The sequence below is a fragment of the Anser anser genome (assembly GCF_964211835.1).
Source record: "Anser anser genome assembly, chromosome: 5".
NCBI lineage: Eukaryota > Metazoa > Chordata > Aves > Anseriformes > Anatidae > Anser > Anser anser.
Window position 1 is genome coordinate 36,735,273 of NC_139725.1, and position 27,537 is coordinate 36,762,809.

Genomic DNA, 27,537 nt, shown 5'->3' on the forward strand with positions numbered 1-27,537 from the left:
GGTTCCACTCCATGAGCTCATTCTGTAGTCAGCTACCTTCTAAAGACGTTTCTTCTGAATCAGTCACCACAGGTAGAGGCCGCCAGCACCACTGACCTAGAGATGATCCTGGGCACGATGCACAGTGCAACAGAAGTGTGGCAGTCAGAGGCACCTCCTTGAACTCAGACAGTTGAGGTGGCACAGTACGGTTTGGCCTGTGCTATCAAGGGAACTCAGGAGGGAAAGCTCTGAGCAGAAAGCTAAAAAAAACTCCCAGGAAACATTCTGCAGAGCAATTCCTCTATAGCTGCAGATGACTAGGCATTATTGTCACAATAAGGCATGCTAATGTCCAGAATCATTAGCAGGATGGTTAAAATCCCTTGGCTGCTGCTGGAACATGATGCAGTAACTACAACAAGAAGGTTGTAACCCATAGGTCCTTCTAAGTGCACTCACGGTGCCCATCACGACTGGAAAGACCTTATTTCACAGCAACCAAGTGAGATGTTATTTGGCTGCCATGCAAATAACACTATCTGCAGGTCTGCTCCAGTTTACAGCAGGAGAAATTCAATACCTCTCTTCAGACATGAGGCAGCTACCCTAGATTCCCCCTACAACCAAAGGAGAGAAACAGGCAAAGCAGCACAACCCCTCTGAACTACTTTAGGCACCCACTTTAGAATGACAGAAATCACACTTTGGAAGTGCCAATTTCTTTGTCAGTTGCAAAAGGAGCCCAAACTGATCTGATGTTTGACCAAATGTAAACACCTCCATCTCCCATTCTGTACACCTATTCACAGAGGATGGGGAGAGGACACACTGTCATTGTGCAAACAATAAGGAAGGAAATTGCACTCTGTCTACTCAACTTGCGTTTCCCACTAGTCAGGGTTAAATAAGAGCTATAGAAGTAAACAAAGCTGAATATTTGGGAGTGGTCACCTGTGATCATATCCTAAACTCTAAACTACAGCAGAGAACAAGGGCTGCCAACAACCCTCAGGTCCTATAAACTGACACTACATTTTCCTACATGCTTCTCAGGGCAAAGACTTTCTTTTACTACTCATCAGAACATCACAACCAGGATCTGATCCAGCTACAGCTACACCCCCCCCCACCCTATCACCAGACCTCCTTACCCAACACCTACCTCAGCAGCCCACCTGGGGGAGAATAGGCAAAGCACTTCAGTGACGGGTACTGCGGACGCAAAAGGAAGGACAGGATGGCAGCTGTGCCAGCCCCTAGGGAATGGCCAACCACAATCAGGCCATAGTGTTTTGTTCCTCTCCCCTGAAAATGAAAAACAAAAGAAATTGAAGTCAGACCAAAAAGAAACTTGACAAACCCCCAAATCTGTCCCTCTCCCCAGCTTCTGAGTCTTTGCTATACGCGAGCACTCCACATTCCAGCTAAACAACTCCTCCTCCAATGGGATCTAGTTATGCTATATTTTGAAACAGGAGCACAGTTTCGATTTACACTGGTTCATCTACGACACACAGGAGCTGGGCACAGGGCACATTCCTGTCTTCCAGTAGCGCCTGTTTTGAGGGGACACTGGAATTCATTCTCTCCTACACTTTCATGAGTCAGCATTTGATCTACTGGGTCTTCCCTGAAAAAAAAAGGCAATGTACACTCAAGTTGTTTGAGTTACTTGGAATCTGATGAGCTTTTTGCTCCTCCTCAGATCTGATAACCTTCTGAAAATATTCAAATCCAGACTCACGGATTAGAGGTCTCCTTGGTTCTAGAAATTATGACTTGCTCTCATTAATTTCACTGCTTGTGAGTGCTGAAAAACAGAAATCCTAACCTGCAGTTGGAACAGCAGTCTTTTGAAGTTCAGATGCTCCCAACAGCTGGCAATTGTACAAGTAATTCAAAGACAAAACTATTCTCTAAAGTTTTCTACTGTTCTTGTTATTCAGAGGCTAGAGCACTAGGCATGGCTTAGACTCTAGAAGTTCATTAAGACAATGTTTGAGAAACTTTGATCTTGTTTTAATACAAGATCTCAGAGCTCTGGCAGTGCCCTGTAGGCTTTACACAAGGACAGAGAACCCAGATCCTACACTCCACAGTATCAGGTCACCACAGCTGTGACTACAGACTTCTGCATAAGGTGAAAAAAAGAACACAGACAAAGCGACAGGAATGAAAGATCTTTGTATCGTTCTACTTCTAAGTCAGTATCATGCCTGCTACAGTCAGTGAGGTTGAGGTGCACACTTGGAGAGAATGAAGAATTTATACATTTCACTTGTTGCAGTTTTTCCCTGAACATCTGTTACTGGCAACTGTCAGAAACAATTTACTGGGCTAGACAAACCTTTGGGATCTGGGACGGATGGCATTTATGTTCTACCCATACCACTTCTTCATATGTTCTTCAAAGTTCAACTTCAGACAGTACTTCATTTCCTAACCCAAGCCAGTAGTTCCATCTCATTAATCAAGCTCTCTCTCTACCTTTGTGGGTCAGGTCCAGCTAGTAACACTATATTACATCAATTAGAAATTGGACCTACCATACATAAAGCCAGCTTCAAACAGAACCAGACATGTTACCTATCATCACACGCAGAAAGCACCCAAAGTATAGAGCTTCAAATGCCACCATATCCTTACCAGTCAGATGCTAACCGAGCTCTATAGGAGAGCAGGAAAAAAACCTTCATGAGCAACAGCTCACTTAAAACCAGTGAGTTTTCTGGGCATAGAGGAATAAAGCATGATAAAAGAAGTCAGATGTCTATGCATCTCTTCTTTCACCTACTGAACATCACAAAGCAGACACTTCTGCACTGACTTAGTGCAACACCAGTTCCAGGGAAGCGTCAGGCCTTTTATAACCCTCTTCTCCTTTTCTTTCTCCCTTGAGCAGTGCCTAATTTCCCATGGGCCTGCTCAGGCCAAGACATTATTTGGGCATGAGAAAAGGACAGCTGTCTGGCAGCAGGGAATCAGGCAGTTCAGAAGATCCCTCCCCAGTGGGGACAGTGACTGTGCCTTTAGTGACACAGAAGCTAAGGTAAGCTTCTTCATAACGTCTCTCTTGGGTTTTTCCTACAGCTTTCTATCACAAGAAATGTGCGCACACAGACAGTCAGCATGGCATCCCACTGCTGTCTCCAAAGAGAATCTCCATAGAGATGGGATTTTAGTTCCTGTTGATTTGTTTTTAATGCTCCCTGTTACTGCAGTGCCAATGAATGGGACTTCCTGCCTTAGCTTTGCCCGAGGAATAAAAAAAAATCAGGAGCTCTACAGTACTGTTGGGTAGAAGGCTTCAAAATAAAAATAAGCTTTCTGGGAATAAGTAACTCATGGCCCATCTGGAAATCCAGAGGGACAGGAATTGGAAGGAAGATTTTAGAAGTTAGTACAACAGATTCAGGGACATGGAGGTTGAAAAATCAGCATTTTAGGAAAATCTCAACTTCTTTACAGCCTGCAGTGATTAAAAAAACCTAATGCTCACCAAGTCTCGTCCAAAAGCTTGAGAAAGCACCATTTCTTGCTCCAACTTCTTCTTGATGTACTCGGCGGATAGCACCATTCCCTGAGGGCAAACACAAAGACAGAATCGGACATTAATGGCTGCAGATCAGCACTGGTGTAAACATCTAGGAGGCACCAAACTGCTCTGACCTCTGTGCAATCTCTAGAGTGCCACAGAGCACGTGTCAAGGCTGAGGAGGAATACTGACTCCACTCCACATTTAGGAAAAGACTCCATTAGAGACACGTCTTGGCTCATTGATTACCAGAGCCATAGATTGTTTAAGAGTAATGACAGCTCTTAAGTTATGACAACCCTCACAGATCCTAGGCTTGTGGTGTAAAGTCTGGAGAAAAAAAAAAAATACCCTAACTTAAACACAAGGCTGTGTATCTGGTAGTTCAGCTCACACTGAGACCTGCAGTAGAGCAGGAGAACCAAACTTTGATTTTCTGCAAGTCAGTATCTTAACAACAGAACCGTACTCTTCCATGGAAATCTGCAAATCAAACCATGTGCTAGCCTAACAAGTTCACAGGGCAACAGCACAAACACCAAGACATAACTGGAGGGAAAAAGTGGCAGCTCTGTCTGTGTAGGAAAGAGTTACTGATGACTGCAGGCAGCAGCAGCTATTAAGTGGATTCTGCTGTCAAAGGACATTAACTGCAAATTTTTAAAGGTTTTTATTTCCTAGAAGCTAAGAACTGCTGGAAGATGGGAAAAAAACTGATAGTCTGGTTCTAAACATCTACCCTCTCTCCCAGCTGATGGCTGCATTTAAAGAGTTTGTCTCCCTCTGCATAATAGAGATGCAGTTAAACTCTAATATAAACAAATGACTAGAATTTGGTCTGTCGCATAAATGTCTTGGTTATGCCTTTATTACAGTTTATATTCAATGGTGAGCAAGCCTGAACTGCAAAGGCTAAAAACAGTGATGTAGTCCAGGGTGAACGCAGGTAAACAGAAATTGGCTACTTCTAATTCGTTGATTACAGATCTCAAGTAATTCACACTGCCTGGGCTGGCCAAAAGCCAGGGAGGATCATCTCCTCTGCTATTTTCCATTACACTCCTACCTGAAAACTGTACAAAACAGTACAAAATGAATATTATTGAGCACCGTTTAATCTCAAAGGCATAAAAGAATTCACAGTCCCCTCAAAAAGCAAAGAAATGTGGAATTGTCAGTCCTCAATATCAAACATACCATCAAACCCATCTGCCTATTGAAGAAAAAGACACAGGTGATTTTGCTGAGCCCAGAAATGGGACATCTGTAATGCTACTGTCATTATCAAAAAAAAGCAGATGCCATGATATTTCATGCCTGTGTTCAGATCTCTCAGCAGCTAGCCAGCTTCAGCTGCATTCAGAAGAGTCTCCATTTCTAACTCTAATGAGAAGTGAATGGCAGGCTACTTATATAAATTTCTAACATGAATTTAGGATCCTATTTTTGAAAAGCATGACCTAAATCCGTGGTGATATCACTAATGGGCTGTTAGTCAGCCTTATATCTATATTTTTGATAATTACATTACAGCACATTCTAACATAGACAGTGATTTTAACATTATGGAATGAGACTTACCAAAGTTGCATTTAGGCTTTCTGTTAAAGTGGATATTGTTTCACAAGTTTCAAAAGAATAAAACTAATTGGGTTTAATTTTAAACATGTAAATAACCAAACAGACTGGAGGTCTAGGAAAAGTAGGAAACATTCTGTATTCCTTCACCAATTGACAGCACAAAACTTCTCTATAATATTTGAATCGTGTGTGTGAAAACCCACAACTGAGGGCATTTATGTGGTAGAAAAGAACTTGAAAGTTATTGCTATTACTGATTGTTCTATCAAACTGGTGAGGGCTGCTATCATGGCTGAGCTTTCAGAGCTTCCTTTTTAGCAGCTACTGGCTGTCATCCTGGCTGGCTCAACAGCATGAGACAAACCTCCATAACGTCATCACTTCAGCAGCTTTGATCTATACAGGTTCAACAGAACTAACCATGGATTCATGCCCTTCACTTATGATTATTTTTAAACGATCTTTGTTATAAAAATAAATGGATTCTATCTCAAATGGCAAAGTTAGATCTTTTTGTTGTTAATTTCCTCTCTAAGTTGCAATAATCCCCTACTTATATTTTTTTTTCTTGGCACATCAACCCATAAACCTTAGTTACAGCTATGATTTTTCTGACCCAAAATAGCTCAGAGACCTAACAAATGTTAACTGTGGCACTCACAACAACCCAAACAATCAAACACTTTCAGCTGTGGTACCACTGGAGTGATAAGAAGGCTCATGTAAACATCAAGAGTTTTAATTTGTAAGATGTCTGATCGACACTGCGTGAAGCAGCTTGACAGGCTGGCTCCCAGACTGCTGGGTGTGCAGGACAGAATCAGCAAGAAAAATAACAGAAGCCAAACAACTTACAGGAAGCTCCCAAACGGTCAAATACTTTTCTTCAAATTAAATGTAAGTGTTAGCAAGATACTTCATCTACTTTTATATTAAAGTTGACTTCTGGACATTAAATATGCATTAAGACAGGCATTTTTAAATTCTATTATCTTCATTAGCTTCCCTCAGGAATCAACAGTACATTATTGTCTCAAGATTAATATTGATAATAATTTGCGATAAAGCTGTATTTCTGTACGAGTAACAATAGAAAGAGAAATAATACAAACACCAAATAAAAATTCAATATACAACACAGGAAGTGATCTGATAATGTTTCATATAAGTTATGGGCATATGAATATTGTCACACAAAAGAGATCAAAAAGGGAAAACTAACTTCTGCAGGTATTACTAGTTTTTCTGCACATTTAACATAGAACAAATTTCCCTTACTTTCCTTCAGTTTCCTTTTTTTTTTTTTATACTTGTGAACTGCTTATCACAATGATTATGCAAAGCCCTTTTGAACTAAATGAATTAGTATAAAACCAAGTAACATTATCTTCAACTGCAGACGTAACACTTCAGAAACGTTAAATGAGTAGTAAAGGCTCAGATATCTAAATATCAATTATGTGACAAAACACTTCCTCATTTATCTGTGTTTCTATATGACGTCCTGTGTAATCACTATGTCAATTCATTTTCTCATTTTTGGGAAAAAAAGAAACACTCATTATCCAAAGAGGAGCTACAAAATACTGCTTTCAAGAACACACTTTCTGGAAGTGTGTCAGAAATTCCTTCAAGACCACAGAGTCCCAACAGCTCTTTCTTGGGTATCTGGCTTCTTTATCAGACCCATATCTAAGCATCTGAGTACGCAGTTATCAGCTACTAATGCTCCACTTCCTAAAGCAACGCATCAAAGCACAGAAGAGGTGATCTGGAAGGACATTGGGAACGAAGCAGGAGCTCACAGCTCAGGGCTGCCGAAGAGCTGAGCTCAATATCCTGCCCTGAAGAGACCCTGACCGGATATCAGCGGCATCTTGTCTGCCTGAACTGCATTTCCTAGCAGCCACTACATTCCTTCCAACACACACAACCTCCAGTTTGTATTTTTCCTTACCAGTCTGGCATGGCATCTTGAGAGGCTGCCAAATTCCTGATAATCTTAAAACTCGGCACGTGTGTCATTACTTTGCTGGACTGGGGCAAAGGTGAGCTCTATACCAAATTGATTTAGTCAGCCCACTCCCGATCATTAACACAGATACACAGCATCAGTCTAATTACACAGAAGCAAGTCCTGCCAATATCGTTTTACGAGGTTCAATGACTATCCCATTGCAACAGAATTTTAAACATATTGTTGGGGTTTGATTGCAAATTTTGAAAAGGTCATTGGAAGAAAAAGTAATTTCAATGACACCAATAATTTTGTTCTAGGTCTCCACGGATTCCTTTTGCAGCTTGGTTTTTACTAATTGCATGTTGCTTTTTTTTTTTTGATGTTTTATTATTATTACAGATTGATTTTAACTGTTACAATTTAATGATTTATTTATTTTACCTCTCATAGCCATTTCACTGCAGTTACATAACACCCTTAACACCTCAAGCAGTTTAATATTTTCTTTTTTTTTTTCCCCTGTATTTTTTTTTAATCCAAAACATCAAAATAAGAAGTGTTTTCTTACATACCTTGTGTCCCAGCCACGTCCCATGGTGACCCTCCACTGGAAGGCGCTCTGCATCCCCAGTTAGGTCAGTCAAGGCATCCTGAAGAAAAGAAGTCACCGTGTTTCAGATAAGTCAAACTGCAAGGGCAAGTCAGGAAGGTCTCAGACTATCCTGAAAGTTTGCTAGGGTGGCCAAGGGTAGATGAGGTCTTACAGTGCACTTACTTTTGGAGACAGTGTTCCTCGGATACTAATGACCACCTTCTTCTTATCATGGTCCACAGCCACATAGAAAGGAGTTTCATAAACCTGGAAAAGACCCACTACTGTAGCGCTCAGGTGAAACATTCCTGTTTACATATTCTCCTGCTCAGGGAAAAGCATGCACAGCAGCTTGACAGACCATGCCTTACAGGTAAGCACTCCTCTGAACGATCTGATTTTGGCAGTAACAAATATTTCTGTCCAAAGGGCAGAATTTCTTGGCAGAGAGATAGGAAAAAGTTCAAGTTTCCTTCTTTTGTACCACATCTGGAAGCATGTGAGCCCCATTAGGAGGGACCGTAGGAACATGCCCCAAGTATGAAAGGGGTTGCAGACTCCTTACCGCATCATGACAAGAAGTATAAACGATGTCCACCGAGGTCATATTCTCATCCAAGAAGTGGCGCCGGATGGCAATGGCATTGCAGCCACAGCAATTATCCTCCTCAATGGTGACGCTAGGTGCATAGCGGGGACGTGAGGGACAGAGACAGCAACATCTGCAGAAGAAAAAAAAAAGAGAGAGCTTTGAGGAAAGAGGAATGTGGAAGAGACTGACTTTTAGAGTGGAATGCCTAGAGATGAGGGAAAGGAAGGGGGACCCTGCAAGACACATTGGCCTCATCTTGACAGAAATGGTTTCCTTCAGTTGCTGAAGCTCTTGCACAAAACAGCACACAAATCATGTTTCGGCATCAAAAAGGGGCACTGGGCTCAAATGCAGTTTTCTTTCTGGGCACCAGGGAGAGCTACAGTGCAACCAGTCTCCAAGGAATCACTCCATGGTAGGGCTGGGATCTCTCCTAAGGGAATACTGTGCTTAATGGCACAATTCCTCTATTGCTTCAACACACAAGCAGATAGCATTTATTAGATGTATATCTATTTATAATAAACAACAAAACAGGTCTAGAGTCATCCCAGAACCACAACGGAAGCAGATTTTTTCTTCCTTTCCTTGAAAGATGTTTCACATGTAAAAGTGAAAAGAAATTGCTTGCATAAGTGCAAAAAGCTCAACCCCAAAGAGAATCTGATGACAGCATTACAGCAGCTAAAAGCAAACATTTAAAACTATGCAATCCTGAACTGTACTACAGCATTGCTTCTGTGAGGTGAGAACTGTACAGCATGGCAGAAAAAAACAATTAGAGAGAGCACAGCACAAACTCTGGCCAAGTCTTATTGATGCTTTAATAAAGACCCAAATGTCAACTCCCTGCATATCTGGGCTTGCTGATAAATCTGATTTCTGCACTCTAAGACAGCTATTTTGACTCAGCATGAAAGCAGTCAGATGAAAGCCAGATGAGTTCTCTCCACTGGCTGTCCAAACTGCACAGGACTGGCGTGATCCTTAGTGCACCAGAGAGGATAGAGCATATGACAGTCTGGTTTATTTAACGAGGTAAGAAGATAAGCAAGTGTAAGAAAGACAGAAGAAAGATATGAGAATGAAGGAAAAGAGATAGAGACAGCATATGAAGGGAAACAAATAAAAGCAGAAGAGCAAAGGAGAAGGAAGTAACTGAAGAATAAGGGAGAGAGCAAACTGATGAAAGAAAGGAGAATTCTAAATCAGGGAAAAACAGAAGGGAAGAGGAAAGAAGAGAAGGCAGAGCGATAGACAGGACGGCCACTCACGAGCAGGATCTGGCCAGGCGACAGAGTCCACATGTGGGCTTCCTCATCAGGTATATGGGCCAGCCATAGGCCGCCAGGGCAAACAGCATGTAGTAACACACCTCTTTGTATCGCTGCATCTCTTGCTGAAAGAGACAAGAGACTCACTAAAGGCCTTATTCTCTTAACACGTTGATTTGTTCCCGTCTCCCTTTTTCCATCTTAGACTGCACCCTTCTTTCTGAAGATCAGCGTTCTCTCTTACCACCACTAGAACAGCAAACACTGTCAGCATTTCCAGGGGGCTGCAGGAGAGTGCGCTGGTTATGCTCAGAAAGATCCTCTCCCTCCCCTCCCAGTATAGCTATGCCATTTTTGTGGTCAGAGGAGCCCTTCTAGCTGCTTAACCAAGGCAGAAGTTAATTCTATAGGCATTCTCCTCTATGTATCAAACACCCTGCTGCAAAGGAAGGCCATTCTCTGTGGGTTTTGCCCCACCCAACCCTAACTGAACACTGGAGAAACTGGTTTAAGTCTCAAGAAGATGAGCTCTCTAAATACACTGCTCCACATGGGCACAGGCCATAAGGAAGATGCCCAGAGAGGACCATAAAGACAGTGTGGGGCCACGTGCCTCAGTGCTGTCTTCTATAAGCCATGCTGATATTGCTCCCCAAGCACCCTGTGCAGAAGGAGACAGGCTGAACACAAGCAGGATGTTAGCATTAAATGCAGCAGAGTACAGCATAGCCACAAGCAGGTTAATCACAGAATTGCTTGATCAGAGATACTGGGATTGGGTCAGTCTTGCATCTCTTGCAGCAGTATCATCTAATCAAGGAGTGTGAATATAGCCAAGAGATGAAGGGCTGCAACAGGAGCATGCCAGGAGAAAAGCCAAGCTCAATTTACATAAAGCAGACTGCAGCCATTTCCATCCTGAGAACTGCTGACAGAACCAGCCCCAGGAAGGAAGGCCATCTCGCTCCAGGAAGCTCCCTTCCCTCATCATGACGGAGCCCTGCCTGCTGGGCTCCGTGAGCTCTGCTGCTGGTGCCACCATATGGAGCTCTGCACAACATTCCTGGCTGCAGCACTGAGCTTGTACATCTGGCTTTGGAGACACCTCACATTGTCTTTCCCTATCTGAGTGGAAATACTACCACTTCCTGCCACGTGGAGGACAGAGACAGATAATGCTTTAAAAGTGATCTGAACACAAAGCTTCAGGAAAGCAAGCATTTTTATTCTATTGTACCAGTCCTAATTTCTGTGATAATTCCAGAGGGGCAGAAGAAAAGAGAAACCACTGGAAAAAAAAGAATACAGGCTACACGGGAAGTATGGTGAGTTTGCAACATCACAGTCCAATGACTTACCGTGTTTTTCAGATCCAGATACTTTGTGTTCCTGGTCACTGGCATCCCAGACAGAAAAGCTAAAATGTCATTGTTTGCCTGTAAGTCACAAACAGACAAAAATTCTTCTCTGTGACACCAAGACAAAAATCTACACAAGAAAGAACTACGTAACACGGGACAAGATAGTTAGCAAGCATCTTGACCAGTCTCCTGAATGGGTTCTGATTTCTGCCCCATTTGATCACCGCTGTCTGAACATCAACTCTGGGGGGAAAAAAAAAGAAAAAAAAGAAAAAACACCACAACTTCTCTATTGAGTTAGCAATCTGGAAATCTCAATGCCAGTAACAGCTTGAGAATTCAGGAATTTTTCCCTGACGTTCCTGCTGCAGTTCTGTCCAAATGCTGAAGTCTTCTCTACATCACTGTATAGAAGGAGTAATCTTCCTATTCACTTTAAAGTAACTGCCTCCTTCTTCAAGGCAGTTGCCCATCTGGGGTCTAGAGCTAAATCTGTAGGTATCACCTGCCTAGAAAAGACAACAGGTGTCAAGCTCAACTTAGTGTCATTTGGGCCCTTTTGGGAGTCTCGGAAAAAGCTGCTAAAGAATAGTATTTTTATTTTACAGCTCCGTGACTGGCAACAGCCCCTCACACAACAGAAACAAGGTGGGCAGAGACACGCAGTTCTCACACAGTAAGTTACAAGAGCAACAGGTTAAGTCAGAGGCCAAGTGAAATGCCCACCACCTCCGCGCACAGCAGCACGCCCCCTCCACCCACCTCATCCAGCACAGCATTGCGCTTTGCCCGTTGCCGTTGACGCAGAAGAACCAGGCCTGCAATGATGTCAGATGGGACGATGTCAAGGTCTCGGAAAAACTCAGCAAAAAGGTAGGCGATTTCAGAGTAGGCGTCCTGCAAAATCCACGGAGAGACAGGTTTAGGAAGAGTTTGGGTGTGGGGAGCCTCAAAACAGGACACAGAATGAAAACCAATGCGGCAGCAATGGCCTCATTTCTGTAGCTCTCTCCAAAACATCCATGGGATTCCTTCAGGGAACACCATATCTGGCCTAATCATTATTAATACCCTTCATATTTTACATAGTCGCACGCATAGGTCTCAGCTGAGACTGAATTTGCACTGTGCTGGTTGCCTACGTGTGGATAAACAGACCACCTCAACATCAAAACAGGCAAGGCAAACACAAAGGGAGGGAAGGGAAACATTTTCGTCCCTACATTGTAAATAAGTCACAGGAAGTAAGCCAAGAACCAAATAAATCCCAATCCAATGTCATCTCAGAGTCCTACTTTATCCTCAAAAGCAATTTCAATAGAACAAACGCAATTCAGGAAAAGTGCACCAATTTTGTCCTATTTAACAGTCTCTTCAGTTCCGTAACTCTGTCCTGGAATCATTTTCCCCATCCTTAAGCTAGACCTCACCATCCCTGGTACCTCACAGAGAAAGTGAGCGATTTCTCAGTCCTGCCACTGAGCTGTCTCTGTAGCTTGCATTGTTTATTATCACGCTCTTTGTTATACGATTTCAAAGAGTTAAATCACGACAAGCAGGTGTTACATATTACAGCTTTTGGTACTGAAAGAGCTGAGCAAGTTACCAAGCTTTTCCAAGTTTATCTTGGACCACACCCAAGCAAAAGGGCCTGAAGAGAAAAACCTGTAAAAAGAGATCTGAGTCATTAAATGCAGAGTTCCAGCAGAGAAAGTGACCACCCCCCCAAAAAGGAAGACACCACAGAAGGGAGGGAAGTGGAAGTGATCTTCAAAAGTCACCCAAAGGCTCTGAAGCAGAGTGACACAGATTTTGACGAGAAATGTTATTTCCCCTTTGGCTCTGTACCATGAAAGAACACAGGACCTCGAGTGAGAATGGTTTGGGAGGTTGGAGATGGGCTGGACTGCGAGGCAATGCGTCTGGCCATCGCTCAGAACAGCAGACTTAAAGGCAAAAGTGACCCAAGGGCTAAACAAACAAAAAGTGGGACTTAGCAAGTGCTGTGGGACACAGATAGTCAGTGTTTTCACTCACGCCATTGCTAAACCTTTCCTATGAAGATTTAACAGTCTCATCCTGAACTTCCAAGCCTGTATTTTCATAGCATCCTTTACACAGAGTTCAGGCCACGTGACTGCAGTCTTGTCTGTAGAAAGCCTGGGCTGTTCACTTGAAGAAAGGCCGGTCTTCAGGTCAGAATCTCTCCATCTCTTTGACAGGCAAGAAAGTAAGTCCCTTTTCCCCCTAGCAGGCTGGCAGGCGATGACCTACATTCATTCATCTCTGACAAACTCCTGGAGTGCGAGATTACTTTCTGTATTTTTTCCACATGCCTACCAGAGCAAGTTAAATCATCGTTAGGAATGGGACTTCAGGTGCCAACTGTGCAGGTTTCCATATCAGCTGGGCCTCTGAAGAGCAAATGGACTTGCATCAACCTCTCCAACATTACAACCACATAGTCCTCAAAGTACTGACCCTGTAAATCCTACCACCGTTCCAACAAGCATGCAAGAAATGCAAATGGACTCAAAATAAAATATGACACCCACTAATCCAAAATAACAACCCCTCCGTTTAACATTCTGACCAAAATAAAAGGTCAAAACAAGAGTCCAACATGCGTGTTTTGTTCCGAAGGAGGGGTTTCTGCTGGAGCACTTGATATGACACTAGGATTGTCTGCAGTGTTCTGCTACAAACCCTGGAGGCTCTGGGGCTAGCAGAGCCTTAGTGTTGCAGACTTCACTCCAAACCCTTAAAACAGATTCTTGCCCTGATGCCACGTCCGCTCAGAAGAACTCTGTTTTCCAGCTCAGAGGACAATCATCCCCTGCTAGAACATTTTTTCCCATGAAGCCTGGGAGAGGCAGCAAAGGATTCATTTCTGATCCATTACATATGCATTCATTCCACACACTGCCATGCCAGGACACACAAAGTCAGAGCTTGTTTCTTCAAAGAAAAGAGCCTGGAAATCACACAAGCTGAATGTAAAGTGGAAATTCAATAGCACGAGGAATTTGAAGATTCTGGTATCTGCTTTTATGCTCAACTAGAAAAAAAGCAGAAACCAACAGTCATGGCAGAATGAGAAGTTTGTTTGAAAAAAAAAATCCTGACATGAGGTGAAATATGTTGCATTCCTAGATAAAATACATTTGTTCAGGAATCAGGACATTTGGCTGCCCCTCAGGGCTCCCAAGCCAGGCTGCAGTGCCCACGCTGCCCTGCGGGCAGGCAGCTCTGGGTACCCGGGCAAGGCACCTGGCGGTGCTGGCGGTGCAGGAGGGAAGCTGGTACACCCAAAAGCAGAGGGGCAGAACGTAACCCTTGAGGGAACGCCGCTGTTTGAGCTGCCACGGCACAAAGCTTGTTTCGTTGCAGTTTTCCAGACAGATTTTCCTAAGCAGCTCTAGCAGATCTGTGAAGGTCAGCAGTCCTGGGCCGTTCCTCCCGAGCAGGACAGCAGCTCGGGGCCGGATGTCCCCCAGGAGCCATGAGGTGTTTCGTCCAGTACTGCAGGAGCGCCGGGCAGGACCAGCACGCCAGAACACTTGCTGGATTTCTGCAGAAGGGCTGTGACAACTCCTGCAGCCATCCACACTTTGGAAACCGCACCCTGAGGATAACTACGCAGCACTTACCAACAACCCTTTTTAATCTAATTCATACTGGTTGCCATCTGTGATGAACACATGTTCAGGTAGCCTTCACCTGACTCTCCATTATTTTTACACAGCTTTTCATCTTATTGCACCTTTCCCTTTTGAGGTTAAAGTCCCAGTCTTATTTCTCTTGCTATACAAGCTCACGTCCCTTCCATTATGCTCCTTTTTCTGCTGCATCTTTTAGGAGATCAAACTATATTTAATGAGAACATCACTGATGTGGCCGGTCCCTTGATGGCTTTCCTGTCATTTTCTATGCCCTTCCACTGAAGTTAAATGTTTTTTTCTGGGTGTTTTTTTTTTTTTTTGGTCACTGCTGTGCACTGATGTCTTTGTTGAGGTGCCCTTCATAACTCCTAGCTCTTTTCCTGAGAGGTTGTAACTAATTCAGAGCCTATCAGTGTGTGTGAGTAATTTGTTTCTTCAGATGCGTATGCATCACCTCATCCTTTTCTATTATGACTTTCGCTTATCATTGATAATTCCCTTATTCTGCTTAGTCCTTCAGGAGTTCTAAGATACTCTTAATTCTCACCAACCTAAATAGTAGAATCATCAGCAAAATTCTTTACCTTACTATTCACCTCTCCACCAGGTCACTGGGAGTCCTGTTGAATACCACCTTAACATATAAAAACCTGCTCCCACTGCTTTCAATAGGAATGAATGGGCTGCTAACTTTTATGGAAGCAAAAATCAACCCCTTACCCTCCTGTGTTCCCCCTTCCCCATCCCACCCCCCCAAGCTGTTTTCTGCAAGGGAAAGTACCAGCTGTAGCACATAAAAACTTCAAAGTGTCAATCTTCATTTGAATCCATGGATTAGATGGTAGGTTTGGACCAGTTGGTATCTACAAATAATCCTTTGCCAATTCTGACAGGTTTACCTTTTCCCCACCTTCAAAGAGGTCTCTTTTTGAAGCATAAAAGACAAACTCAAACAGTAAGAGAAACTGCCTAAGCAAAAGGAAACTGAAGCCGACCAAAGTGCTGTCAAGTGCTGAACCTAAATTGGTGAAAAATGTATCTTTCCACCAGTATCTTCACTTAAAATCACCCCAGTTTGCCACAACAGCAAGGTAAAGAACAACTTCAGGAGAAGAGCTTAAAACTGACAAACAACATTGCTTTTCTGTGCTATTACCTGTCCTAGAGAGCATCCTGTAATACTCAAAACCAGAAGGTTAAGACTGGCTCTTTTAAAAAAGACAACTGCCCTCCCCAGCAATGTTGAAAGGTGAAAATCTGCACCTAGAGGGAAACAGCAACTTCTGTTTTTGCATGGGATACCCAGGTTCCCTCCTGCAGAAAAGGAACTGTAAATTCAACCCACTCAGGCTGAAAGAAAGGAAAAGGAACTAGCATACAGCAAAACTTCAAGCCTTTTCATTCTGGGAGGCAGCTCAGCTTGCTGCTTCTTGGAAGACATCTTCGATCCTTGCATGCACTGCTGTCAAGGCTTACTGGACTCATTGTGGCTCCAGATCTCAAAGAACACTCACAGGGAAATGCGACATGTCCAGGTTTGACAGCAGGAATCCCACACTGCTGTGCTCTGCTGAGTCCCATGTACCGTCAGCCACACACGGAGCTTGCTCTCTGACAGGAGACACTTGGTACCTACCGACTGAGAGTCTTTTGTCCGCGTGCAGCAAAGAAAAACTTTGAGTCGGCGAGTCCAGCTGCTGGCCTGCCCTTCTTCCAGGCGGTGTCTACAGTAAAGAAATAAAGGGGTAGGTTGGCACATGAGGACAGGCAGGAGAACGTGACAAAACAACAGTATGATCCGATACATAAACCATGTAGCCACAGGTAAAACGCATCCTAAGCTATACTTTTATGTTGCTCTAGCAGAGAAAAGGAGACCTCACACAGTTTAAAGACTGAGCTCATTTCATAGGAAAGTGAGCTTATCAATGTTCTAGCCAGGACCAAGCCTCCGTTTTTATATAGCTGGCGTCCTTCCTGAGCAAGATGGTTGTTCTATATCATCTGCTGAAAGCAGCATGTCCAAGCACCTGGCGGTGCACAGAAGAGGTGTTCCACCTCTTTGGAACTAGATGATCTTTAAGGTCCCTTCCAAGCTGAGCCATTCTATGATTCTCTGAATGGAAGGAGTTTCTACTGGAAACTTGGTAGCTGCATCAGAAACTTGGTAGCTCTGACGTACCACCACTCAGTGGAAACACTTTACTTTTTTTTTTTTATGGGGTTACAAAAGACACTGAGCACTTACAATAAGAGCTGTGCAAATCTTTCCAATAAATTGCTTATTTGGATATATATATTTATGCTAAGTAATGCAGTAATATAGAACTGAAAAAAAGTCTGTTCTTTTTTCAAGTACGGTGCATAACTTTAATCTGAAAAAGGAAAAGCAAGCTAAACGTTCTCTTTCAATTTATTAAAGGTTAAAAGAGCCTAAATACAGAAGGTTTCACTCAACCCACATTTGGTTTATATGACATTTCAATTTCAGTTCAAAATTAGCTAACCGGACAACCCTATTTAAAATAAACTACTGCTGAGTTCATTCCACTGTCGTGAGCTTGCCCTAGTTACAACACTTTGCAGGGTGACAGTCCCTTATGTTTAACTAGCATTCCTGCAGAACAAACCTGAGATCAAGTCAGACTTGGCGCTGTTGAAGCAGGTGACTTTTTTTTTTTTTGCCAGACAGCCATGCCACCTGCATGTGAGAAAGTCCACAGCTCTTCTAATGCAGGATCTTTTTAATGTGAACACTAACTTAACATGGGTCAGACCCATGTTAATTAATCAAGACCAAATCAAGAAGACCACCAGTTTTCTGCCAAATGATCACATCAGGAAGATCCCAAGCACAAAGAGTGGGTTGCACCTGGCAGAAAAAGATGCTGGTAAACAAGTATCTGCCTGCAACAGGAGGAGGAGATTCTGCAGGGCTATCCATCAGCTCATGCCTGAACATTTTAAAACTACCCATAACCTCCAAGGAAGATTCCAAAAAGTGGAACAGGAATACGTGGGTCTTAAGACAGAGTTGGCAATGCCAGTTTGCTCTACTAAAACTCCAGAGAACTCAGACAGCAATGCGAAGAACTTCACAACTTCACCGCGGAGGCTGAAAAGCCAGTGTGCTCTGAGCTATTTTCACTCCAACTTTTCCCAAATTCTTTCTTCCTAACACTGAACTTCCACATGTTTATTATGAGCCCTAGAGCAAGTTTCTTAGAAAAGTCTCAGCACAATTAATTGAGTCATTTGTTTTGTTTTGATTTATTTTGTTAGCTCTGCAAGACTGTAAAAGCCCCCACACATCGAGATGCCACTAGTAAAGGAAAACCACTGTGTAGCGGAGTCCAGTAAGTTACAGAGTACCACAAAAAGGAAGCCAAAGTCACATGTCTCCTAAATGTGACAAACCAACCAAGTACTTTCATGAGTTAAGACAGAGGAAATATGGCTCAGATTAAGGTAATGCAAAGGTCAAATTACTGCTGTAATGTCAGAAGGCTCTATCACTGCAGACCGGGGGACTTCGATAGGAATGGCTGGTCCTCAGCATCTTGCAGAATCACAGTCCAGAAACAGGCAGAAAATTTCAAAGCATATTCCTCAGAAGGATTGTTTTAAGTGGAGAATTTCAAAATATACTCTGGAAACAACTGCTTTAGTAGCAAACACGTAGTAATATTTTATGTTTCCCTTTCACATTACAGCCCACAAGCATTTTGCTTGTTAACATCTGTTAATGCTCCCCTTTCTACAGTAGAAATCTGCAAACAGCAGGCACAAGCTCTCTGAAAATGTTACAGGCCTGGAGGGAAAAACCTGGCCATGGCCCAAGGGACAAATACCTTCACTCAGTTGTCTGGGATCTTAAAATTCCAGAGGGAAGATCATTTTTGGTGTTTTGTTTTATTCTACCTTAAGTTCTCCAGCAAAAAGAACTTCGTAACCTGTGGCAGTCAGTTTTCCCTTTGGAAAAAAAAATTGATTAAGCCCAACAGTTCATATTTTTTGTGGGGTACTAGATCCACAGTATCTTCATAGTATCTTCCAGCTTCTCATCCAGATCTGCCTGGGAATGTCTTTATCATAATGCAGCAACTGCACACATTAGGCTTACAGGGCACTAACTGAACATCCAAGGACAGCGTTAGTAACATACTGGAAAGGTAAGAAAGAGCATCTTATATTCTGCAGTAAAAACCAGGCTCCTTCAAACAAAGCTTGCCTTCAAACAAAGCTTGCTGTGTGGTCCTTAGAAGAGTCTAAGGACTTTTTTTCTTACAGAAAAATACAGTCTGAAGTATCCCATTTCAAGACACTGAATGAGCACATATTCAATACACTCCTTGAATATACATTCCCAATGAGAAATACAAAATTTGCAGAATATTTTTTTAAAAGTCTCATTTTTAACATTCAAAACATAATGCCCTCAGTCCTACAAAGCCACATTCCTTGCTGACAGTTACATATGTCAAGACTGCATAATAAAACAAAAGCCTGTTTGTGTTGTCCCACTACTGGAAAAAGCTTCTGAAAAATGCCTTGCTTGGTGAAAAAAGCTTTCACATCCCCATCTGGGTAGCTCAAAGATGCAATCAATTCTTAATTAAAACATCTAGCTTCCAACACAAAAGAAACTGTTTCCTGGCCAAAACCAAATACAAGAAAACTCAGGCCAAAAGGTCCTATTTTGCAGATAAAAATAAAGGAGGAAGTAGGCTTTGGAAAAAGATGCCTCTACCTAAGCAAAATCTAAGCATTGCCTTGCTGTTACTAGGCAAAACACAATGTTACAGGACAGACAAACAAGCTGTTATGATCAGCACTGTGGTTCAAGGGGCTAGCAAGTATTTACAAAACCAGTGACTAATGCATAATCCATCCAGATACCTCGTTGCTTTGCCTCCTTTAGATACAGATGCCCACACACAGCACCTGACAGTCTGCGCTGCGTTCCTCCAAAATCACCCTCACCAAAGGGAAGCAACGCCTGAAGCTGAATGCTCCCTGAAGCAAGGCAGGGAGAATGCCAAGAACCAAAGAAAGCAGGGCACCCTTCCAGAAATGCTGCTTTACCGCAGGTTGTATGTCCTCAAGTTGCGTTGTCTCCGCTTCGTGGCACGCAGTTTGACAAAGGTCCGGCCTGTCGGGTCGAAGACGCACAGGACCGTGATGCAGACACTCAGGATGACAACCCAGTTGCACACAACCATTCCTACAAAGAAAGGAGAGGAGTCAGGTGCTCTGCCCTTAAGTCTTGGCAGCATCGTCGTTCTCTGCTCTTCTCCACAGACATCACACGTACCTCTCCGTTGCTGCAGGGCAGACAGAGGAATTTAACCCAAATACTTTTGCAGCCAGGTGCAGCACAAGTAAATATCCTCTGCAAAGGCTTCTGACCACAGCTAGGTTTTCCAGCTGTTTTAGGAGATTGCCCGTGCAGAAGGCCATTAAACTCTCATTGAGTACCTAGGTGGACTGTAGCATTACCATCGGCCCCCAACCAGTCCACTGAGGGACTGAAAACAAGTTCTAGAAAAATGGTAAAGCCATTTTGAACAGAAGAGGAACCAGGTCTTTCAGACTCCCCAGCCAGACCCTTCCATGGGAACATGAATCCTTGCCTCAGTGCAGACAGCACAAACAAATGAATAGAACAACTGTTCTGAGCTCTAATGTCTCAGGAAAACAAGCACTACATTTACAGCTATAATCCACTTCCAACAGTCAATCCCCACATGCATGAATGAATTAGCTCTCCAAGGCAAGAGGATGTCTGCGCATACACAGGAATGCACACAAACCACATTCCAAATACATACCCAAAGTGACACTCTTTGCGGTGATATCATTGCAGGAAGTGTAGTACTGCGTTAGCCAAATGATGCCCACAATAGCATACACAAACTCAATCACCAAGATAGCTGAAACAAAAGGAACACAATGAATAGTAGCAGCATCTCCCTAAGGATTAATGACTGCCTCTCCTCATCTTCTGGAGAGGAATCTCAACGACAGCTTCTTTAGAACAGTGGCACAGGCTAAGTGATGGCAGGACTGGGCCCCAGTGCTTTGGAAGGAGTTATTCAAGAAAGCGAACCAAAAACATAATGCCTCCTTAACAGTAACTACTCCTAAGTGACACAGGGACCACACAGCTCTGTATGTGCAAGTACTCTGGCTGCAGAGGTGTGAATCAACCTTCCACCCATGACAGTGGAAAGACTCCCAGGTAACACGAATCACCACCTAGGTGATTCTCAACCACCTCAAAGAGCCGGCCTGATTCAAAGAAATGGAGTAAATAGTGATGTGTACCCAAGATTAATTCTGCTTACTACACTGAGCACATTCCCATCACCTCTGTCCTTTGCAGTCCTTACAGCAACAGTTGCCAGGGTGCAGTCCTGAAGGAAGCCTTTACTGGCTCCTCAGTTCTGCACGATACCCTGGCAGTGAGCAAGAAACTGGGGATTGACAGTGGTTCAAAGAAGTTGGGGAATGCTACGAAGTGCCCATCCTCACTTTCTCAATGCATTACAACCCCAAAGTACAGATGGGGAGTCAGGTACCGAGAGGGTAAACAGCTTACTTTGATACGCCTAGCATGCCGTTGGTGGAGCCGAGACTGAAGCCATGTTCCAGCCTGATGCCTGACCATTCACCCTCCTCATCTACACATGGGCACGGTATCGGACCGCACGTGGTCTGCTAGAGACTCTCACCATCCCAGAAAGACTAGTTCAAAGAGCCAGGTAGCAAACAGTTTGCAGGAGCGATGGGCCAGAAACCAGAGCTGGACCCAGCTCCTCATCAGCGCAAACTATGTTCTGAAGTGGAACTCGGCTTTGCCCTCCTTAGCTGACCTCTCCTCTGAGAGTACCAGCTGCAGAGCAGGAGCAGCAGCAGCACAGACAAGGCCGTTGTGGGCTCACATCAGAGCTATATCTTTAGGTTTGTAGGCACTAAATATCACATGCTGAAACAGGACAATCACACAGACCTTGCCCATGAAAAGGTCACGGCCCTATGTCTATCATCAGAGCTGACAAAACTGTTAAGAGTAAAAAACATCAGCTAAACATACATAAGACCCATGTTACAGTGTTAAAACAGAATCTGAACATGGGTATGGTTTAACACAGGCAGGAAAGAAATCTGGATTATTCCTGGGTAGGAAAATGGCTCTTTGGATTCTCTCTCCCTCCCTTGCCCCATTTAGTCTGTTTTTAACAGTGTTACTCAAGCTATCAGGCTCTACGTGCTTCCCTAGGGAGACCGCAGTGTGTCTGGGAAACTGGAGAGAAATATTTGTTTGCTCTTCATGTTAATGATTTGCACTTAGCACTCAAAGGCGGAAATGTCTCCCAGACAGAGCTTTCAAGCAAGGTTACCCATATTTTAGCAAATTTTGCATGAAAACAATCCAGCAAAAACATGCGATGCAAAAACATGCAGTGCTTTGTTGGAATGGACTTGACTCTGCCTCTCCGAAAGATTCTCTTAGAATCGTCACCTAGCAAAAAAAAAAAAAATCCAATCAAGTTTCTGTATCTAGAAGAGAATAGCAGTATTCTATTCTGGAATACCAGAGGAGAGAAGAAAAACTAAAATGGAAACCCTGAATGACAGACTAAAGAACAATCCCTTTTCCAGCCTAGTTCTTGGTGAGTGAGCAAAACAGGAAATGTTTTTAGGAACACAAGATAAATATGCACCCTAAGAGAGAGAATGCAACCAGTGAGCAGGTGGCAAACCTATTTATCTCCCAGTGCCTGGAGGTAGAGTATCAGAGTGCAGGTTGCTGGATGGAGAGATGCATCACATGTGAGTCAAGAGGTCAGGTACATCTCGAGGTAGGTGGATGCAGATTTAAGTATATATATGACAGGCAAGGACATGCACATGCCTCAGGGTGAGAACAGCCATGATTTACAAAAGCATATGCCTGTATCATAGGAAAACTTGTGGAAAAAAGGTGGGAGAGAGGTGTAGATGCATCTCACTGTGGCAGATCTGTGTTGCAAGACAGAAGGGGAGCATATTTTCTTAGAGGAAAAGGATGTACCTGCATCGCAATGAAGATGACAAGTTAAAGGTTTGCTAGAAAGATATTTGGGGCACTGCATGAGAGTCTTACAGCAATGACAGGGTGCAGTATATGTGATGTATTCAGATGCATATCACATACAAGTGGCCATCTGGATGTCTTTCAGAAGCTGTGTGTTTGTCAGGGTGTGGGGAGAGAAGTCTTCTGCGATAGCAGATGGCAGTGTGGAGGCTGAGTCATTAGGAGGCCTCAGGCCGCTGCCTCTTACCCAGTCTGACATAGAGCACATACTGCATGGAGTCCCGGGGCTCTGTGTACAGGATGCTGCCTCGCATGCTGAGCCAGATGATTGCCACCTCTGCGATCATACAACTGAGCAGGATGCCCAGGTAGCCTCTGCCGTGGTCCACCAAGTTAAGCGAGCAGGTCTCGTTGGGGTTGTACACCAGCCCAAAGAGCACCACGGAGAGGATCACAAACCTGCCAGTCACAAACCAGCTCGTTACCACAGGAAGCCAAAGAAAGCCACATGCAATATCCCACACCTGCTCTCCTCCAAGTTACTGAGGATCCTCAGTGTCCCACCTAACTTGGCTGCTGACAATTAATATTAATTTGTTCTGGAAATCCCCTCCCTACAAGCCATGCAGAAGCCTTGCTACCCACCCCCCCATCAGAACAATTTGATGATCTGTGTCAAGACACATTATCCCATGGAATCTACTACTCCGATTGCTTTTCCTGTGCCCCTGTCCACAAACATAGCCCCAGACTCCAGTGGTCAGGCTTCTTCTTTGGAACTGGAACTTGGAATAGCACTTCTCCAAACAACCAACAGCTGGGAATATGCTGGTGTCCATCAGAAATAGCCCATAGAAGCCTTCCAGACACTTGTATAAGTGCAGGAAGAATTACAGCTGCAAGAAACAGGAGCAGCAAAAAAAAAATAAATAAATAAATCATGGAATAATTCAAGCCATCATCCTGCCTTTCTCACTTACCAGGTGGTATGCAGGAGGAAGAGGAAGACTGCTGGCAAAACGAGGTCATCGCTGCCTACAGACCAGCGACGGCGGAACACAACAATCCCTGGCATGGCTAGTGGGTCTGAGAAAGTTCAGCAGCCACGACACTCACCTCCTAGAAAAGAACAGAATCAAAGACACTGATGATCCTCTTCACCCCCAACAGCAGAGCCCCGCAGCCCCATGCCAGCAGGACCACACCTGAGAGCTATCCTATTCTTACACCAAAGATGGCAGAGCTTCTTCCTTCCAGCACCAGGGGGCATGGCACGCTCGAGAAGGAGCACGCAGGAGAAGAAGGTACAATTTGAAGGGTGGGAAGGATTCAGTGACTTAAACACCTGCTTCACCCGACAAAATCACCACTCACCCAGCTCCACTTCACAAGATTACCGGGAATCCTGTTGGAGCTCTGTGTCAGTAAGTAGTCAGGTGCTTTGGACAGGTTATGCGGGGGCTTCAACCCTGAACAAGGTCCTATTACCGTGTTCTTCCACAGGCGTACCTGCTGCAGCCTCTTCTCTTGTCCAACAGTGCCCTCCCTCACTTGGCTCAGCAAGCCGAAGTACCATTAACAGTTAGCAGGAGCATTTGACAAAGCCATTGACTGACTCCCAACAGAAAGCACTCAGAGCAGAGGGAGCAAACTCCTAGGAGATCTCTCGCTCAACCACAAGTTGCACAGAAGCACCCTGCCAGCTCTGCATCTCCTTTGTGTTCACGTTGGCCCTGACGGGGACTAGCAATTAAAAAAGGTCGAAGATTGAGGGGCTGGCTGTTCCTCCTCGCATTTTGTTTGTGCTCCTATTTCTAAAGCTTCACAAACCCTTTTTAAAAAAAGAAACAGCAGTGATATAAGTCACAAGACTCCACAGGGCTATCCAGACACCTCCTCCCAGCAGAGCTCTCCCACACCACTTCAGTTCTGCTGTGCACGCTCCAGCCTGCTCCAGTCCAATCCCGCGGGGTCAGACCAGTCCCGCCTGTCCCCACAGCACACCCTCTCCCTCTGTCATTTCTGGTACAACACACTCGGACCCTCACCAGCAGCCGTGCCTTCTGTACGCTTTTGCCCACCTTCTGTTTCAGAGATCTCGCCTCTGCGCGGTCTGCCCACAGCCACCAGAGATTCGACTGCAGCGATGGTCGCTTCCTCCCTCCTGTGCTCCAAACCCCACCACGCTCCCGACCTGCACCCTCCTGTGCTACCACAGACCAGGGCACCACATGTGTTGGCGTTGGCCTCCCCGCTGTGCGTCCTCCCAAGGCATCTCAGTCCCAAACTGCAGCACGGCCCCCAGCCCCTGCCCACCCTCCACCAGCATGTGCCACAGCCGGAGCGCTCCAGCCACGACCTGCGGTCACCATGCTGCTCCACAGATGTGTCTTGAAAGCAACAACAGCTTTTCATACTGATCTGGCAATTTGCTGCTAGGCAAAAAGGAAAGTGTCCCCATTTGTTACCTTTGATGTAATCAGGACTTCCAACTGCATTTTACAGGGAGTATCTTCTGCTGCTCCTCACACGCCACACAAAAAACTTAACTTGCACATGTCTCTAAGTGCTCCGAGTTTAAAAACAAACACAATGGGACAAGTGACATGGTCACATTTAAACTAGTTTGAACTTTCTTCACAGTAACACGAGTGTTGGTTCTGTGACAGACCAGACTGTATCACAGCACCAGCTGCTTCAGGTAGAGAAGCCTCCCCGTCCCACCAAGGCGTACTCACCAGGCGCATGTGGTTACCCCATCCCTTTCCCACGGTGCAGACCCCCCCAGAACAGAAGCCTCCCTGCTGTGCTGACACCCAGGGCCACCGGCCCAGCCCCACCTACCTGCTTCAGTCCCCAAGCACTGAAAACACGCACAAGTCTTGCGCACTTTCCGGGAGACTCCATAGCGAACAGGCTGACGCTTCCAGCACGTTACTCACTTGGGTGAAGGAAACGCTCTATTCCACAAACACAGCGAATGTGAAATTACAACACCATTTGGATTCACACTTCCTTAGCACATAATAATCAGAGCACTCGGTACACTGCAGCTCTACCTTCAAACTGCTCACTCCTCTGGCCATCTGGCAACTCCTTCCAGCCTCGCCGTGAATAACCCGCCTGCCTATCGCGCGCCGCCTGCACGACAGCCCCTTTATCTCAAGTACCGCTAGCCCCGCTGCATATATGCGGACGCACTTTCCAACATGCTCGCTCGCTCTGCCTCTGGCCAAGCTCAGACCTTGGCTCCCATCATTCCCAGCTCACAGCCACGTCCCACCGAGGCGCTTTCCGCAACTCTCGCACCCCTCCAAGCGCAGGCAGGCACACTCCGCCTGCTTTCACCACCCCGCCGGCTCGGGGCAGGGTATCAGCAAGAGCAGCAAGCACCTGAGGTGAATTCCTTGGGCAGAGCAACGGATGGGCCAGAGCACAGCAGCCCGGCACTCACCGTCACACACGGGACCGGTCACTGTGGGGCTGTCGCTCCTAGCTGTATGCTTACCGGGCAGCCAGCACGCTGCAAAGAGAGTCCCAATTAATTTTCAAAGACTGCCTATGCCAAACCTGAACTGTGAGGCCCAGGGCCTCGCCCCTGGTTTGGAAAGAAAGGAGATGATAGAAGGCCTGAGACTGTAAAGCCCACCAAAAAAAAAAAAAAAAACACCACCATAATGCTGTCACTGTGAAGACTCTGGCTTCATGCCAGAGTAGCAGATCCCAGAAGTTACGTTTCCAGAAGATGAAGATGGGAGTTCCAGCAGGGAAACCGGGAGGAAAAGTGGAAGGTCAGAGTGCAAACAGCCCTGAGACCACTGACCCTAGTTTGCAACAACAAGAATCCCTTGCACTGACCCAAAAATTGCTCCAAAGAGTGGAAAAATTCCCAGGACCTTGAAATCTGAACCCTGGTGCGAGAAGCCCCAAGCTCCCAACGTGAAATTCGGGGGAGGCACATGCAGGAGCGAGCTTTGCGTGCAAGGAGTCCAGAGCCCTGCCCCTCAGATCAGAGGCAGATCTATGGAAGCAGAAATCTTACATGGCCCGCGGTCCAGCCGCCGCTCATCCTTCTCTCCCGCGAGGGCGTTTCAGGAGAAGTGCACATCCACGGAGCCAGGCATCACAAGCGAAGGAGGGAGCAGCAAACTCTTCTTGCAGCCATTGAGAATCCCGGGCGGCGGAGGGAAGGACAGCGCGGTGCCTGCCTGCCGACGGAGCCGGGCATCATCCTCACGGCAACTCCCTCCCTCCGAGCCGGCCGCCTCGTTTGTTCATCGGGGCTGCCGAGAGCCGCCGAGGCAGGGGTCGTGACTCCCCCTTCCACACCCCCGGCACCCTCTGGAAGGAAGTGACATCATCCCTATTCTGAGGAGATTGTGTGCGAATTGTGGGAAGGACGGGGAGCGAGAGCGGGCGACGCTGTCAGATGCGTGCGGGGAGATGGGAGGGAAGGGAAGGCTCCAGCAGCGCCAACCTCGAACCTCCTCCTCCCGGCGGCACCGGGAGCGCCGCGGGTGCGGCCGCGGCCCGGAAAAGCGCCCAGGCGCAGCGGGTGGCATCAGGAGGGTGCTGAGCCCGGCCGGGAAGGCCCTGGGCCGCCGGCCTCTCCTCTGGCACGCACTGAATGACCAGGGGGAGGGGAGCTGGACGGGACACAAAAGGGGCACACAGAGGGGGCCACCCGCCGCAGAAAGGAGAGCCTGTTCCAGAGGAGCAGCCTCTGCCGGCCTTTTCAGCCACTAATTCCTTGTGACATGCTCTGGGGTATGACAGGATGTGGGGGAAGGGGAGAATTAGCTGGCTGCCGGGGAAGGCTTAGAGAAAAGAGCAAGGGAGAAAAATGCTACAGCGAGACAACATTCCAGCTAAACCTAGGAGATTTAGTCTAATCCAACATCCCATCACGGCTGACAT

The 27,537-nt window shown here is 45.4% G+C and overlaps 1 protein-coding gene across 16 annotated transcripts in view; it reads right to left on the reverse strand.

Annotated features, from left to right (window-relative positions):
- The window catches only part of DAGLA (diacylglycerol lipase alpha), an 82,541-nt gene that overhangs the window by 17,851 nt on the left and 37,153 nt on the right, over window positions 1-27,537 (reverse strand). For 12 of the 16 annotated variants that reach the window (XR_014584729.1, XR_014584730.1, XR_014584731.1 and 9 more), the window contains 13 exons: window positions 23,601-23,739; window positions 22,868-23,079; window positions 20,372-20,473; window positions 19,626-19,764; window positions 16,177-16,264; window positions 11,641-11,775; window positions 10,876-10,953; window positions 9,518-9,642; window positions 8,217-8,373; window positions 7,835-7,918; window positions 7,632-7,709; window positions 3,482-3,562; window positions 1,145-1,287 (listed from right to left, as the gene is read on the reverse strand). Coding sequence is in view for 13 of the 16 variants with exons in the window: in XM_083836946.1 (XP_083693072.1) it covers window positions 1,145-1,287; window positions 3,482-3,562; window positions 7,632-7,709; window positions 7,835-7,918; window positions 8,217-8,373; window positions 9,518-9,642; window positions 10,876-10,953; window positions 11,641-11,775; window positions 16,177-16,264; window positions 19,626-19,764; window positions 20,372-20,473; window positions 22,868-23,079; window positions 23,601-23,695 (1,517 nt within the window). In the remaining 3 variants the exon portion in view is untranslated. The other 4 variants (XM_083836944.1, XM_083836947.1, XM_083836939.1 and 1 more) reach the window with 4 other exon arrangements.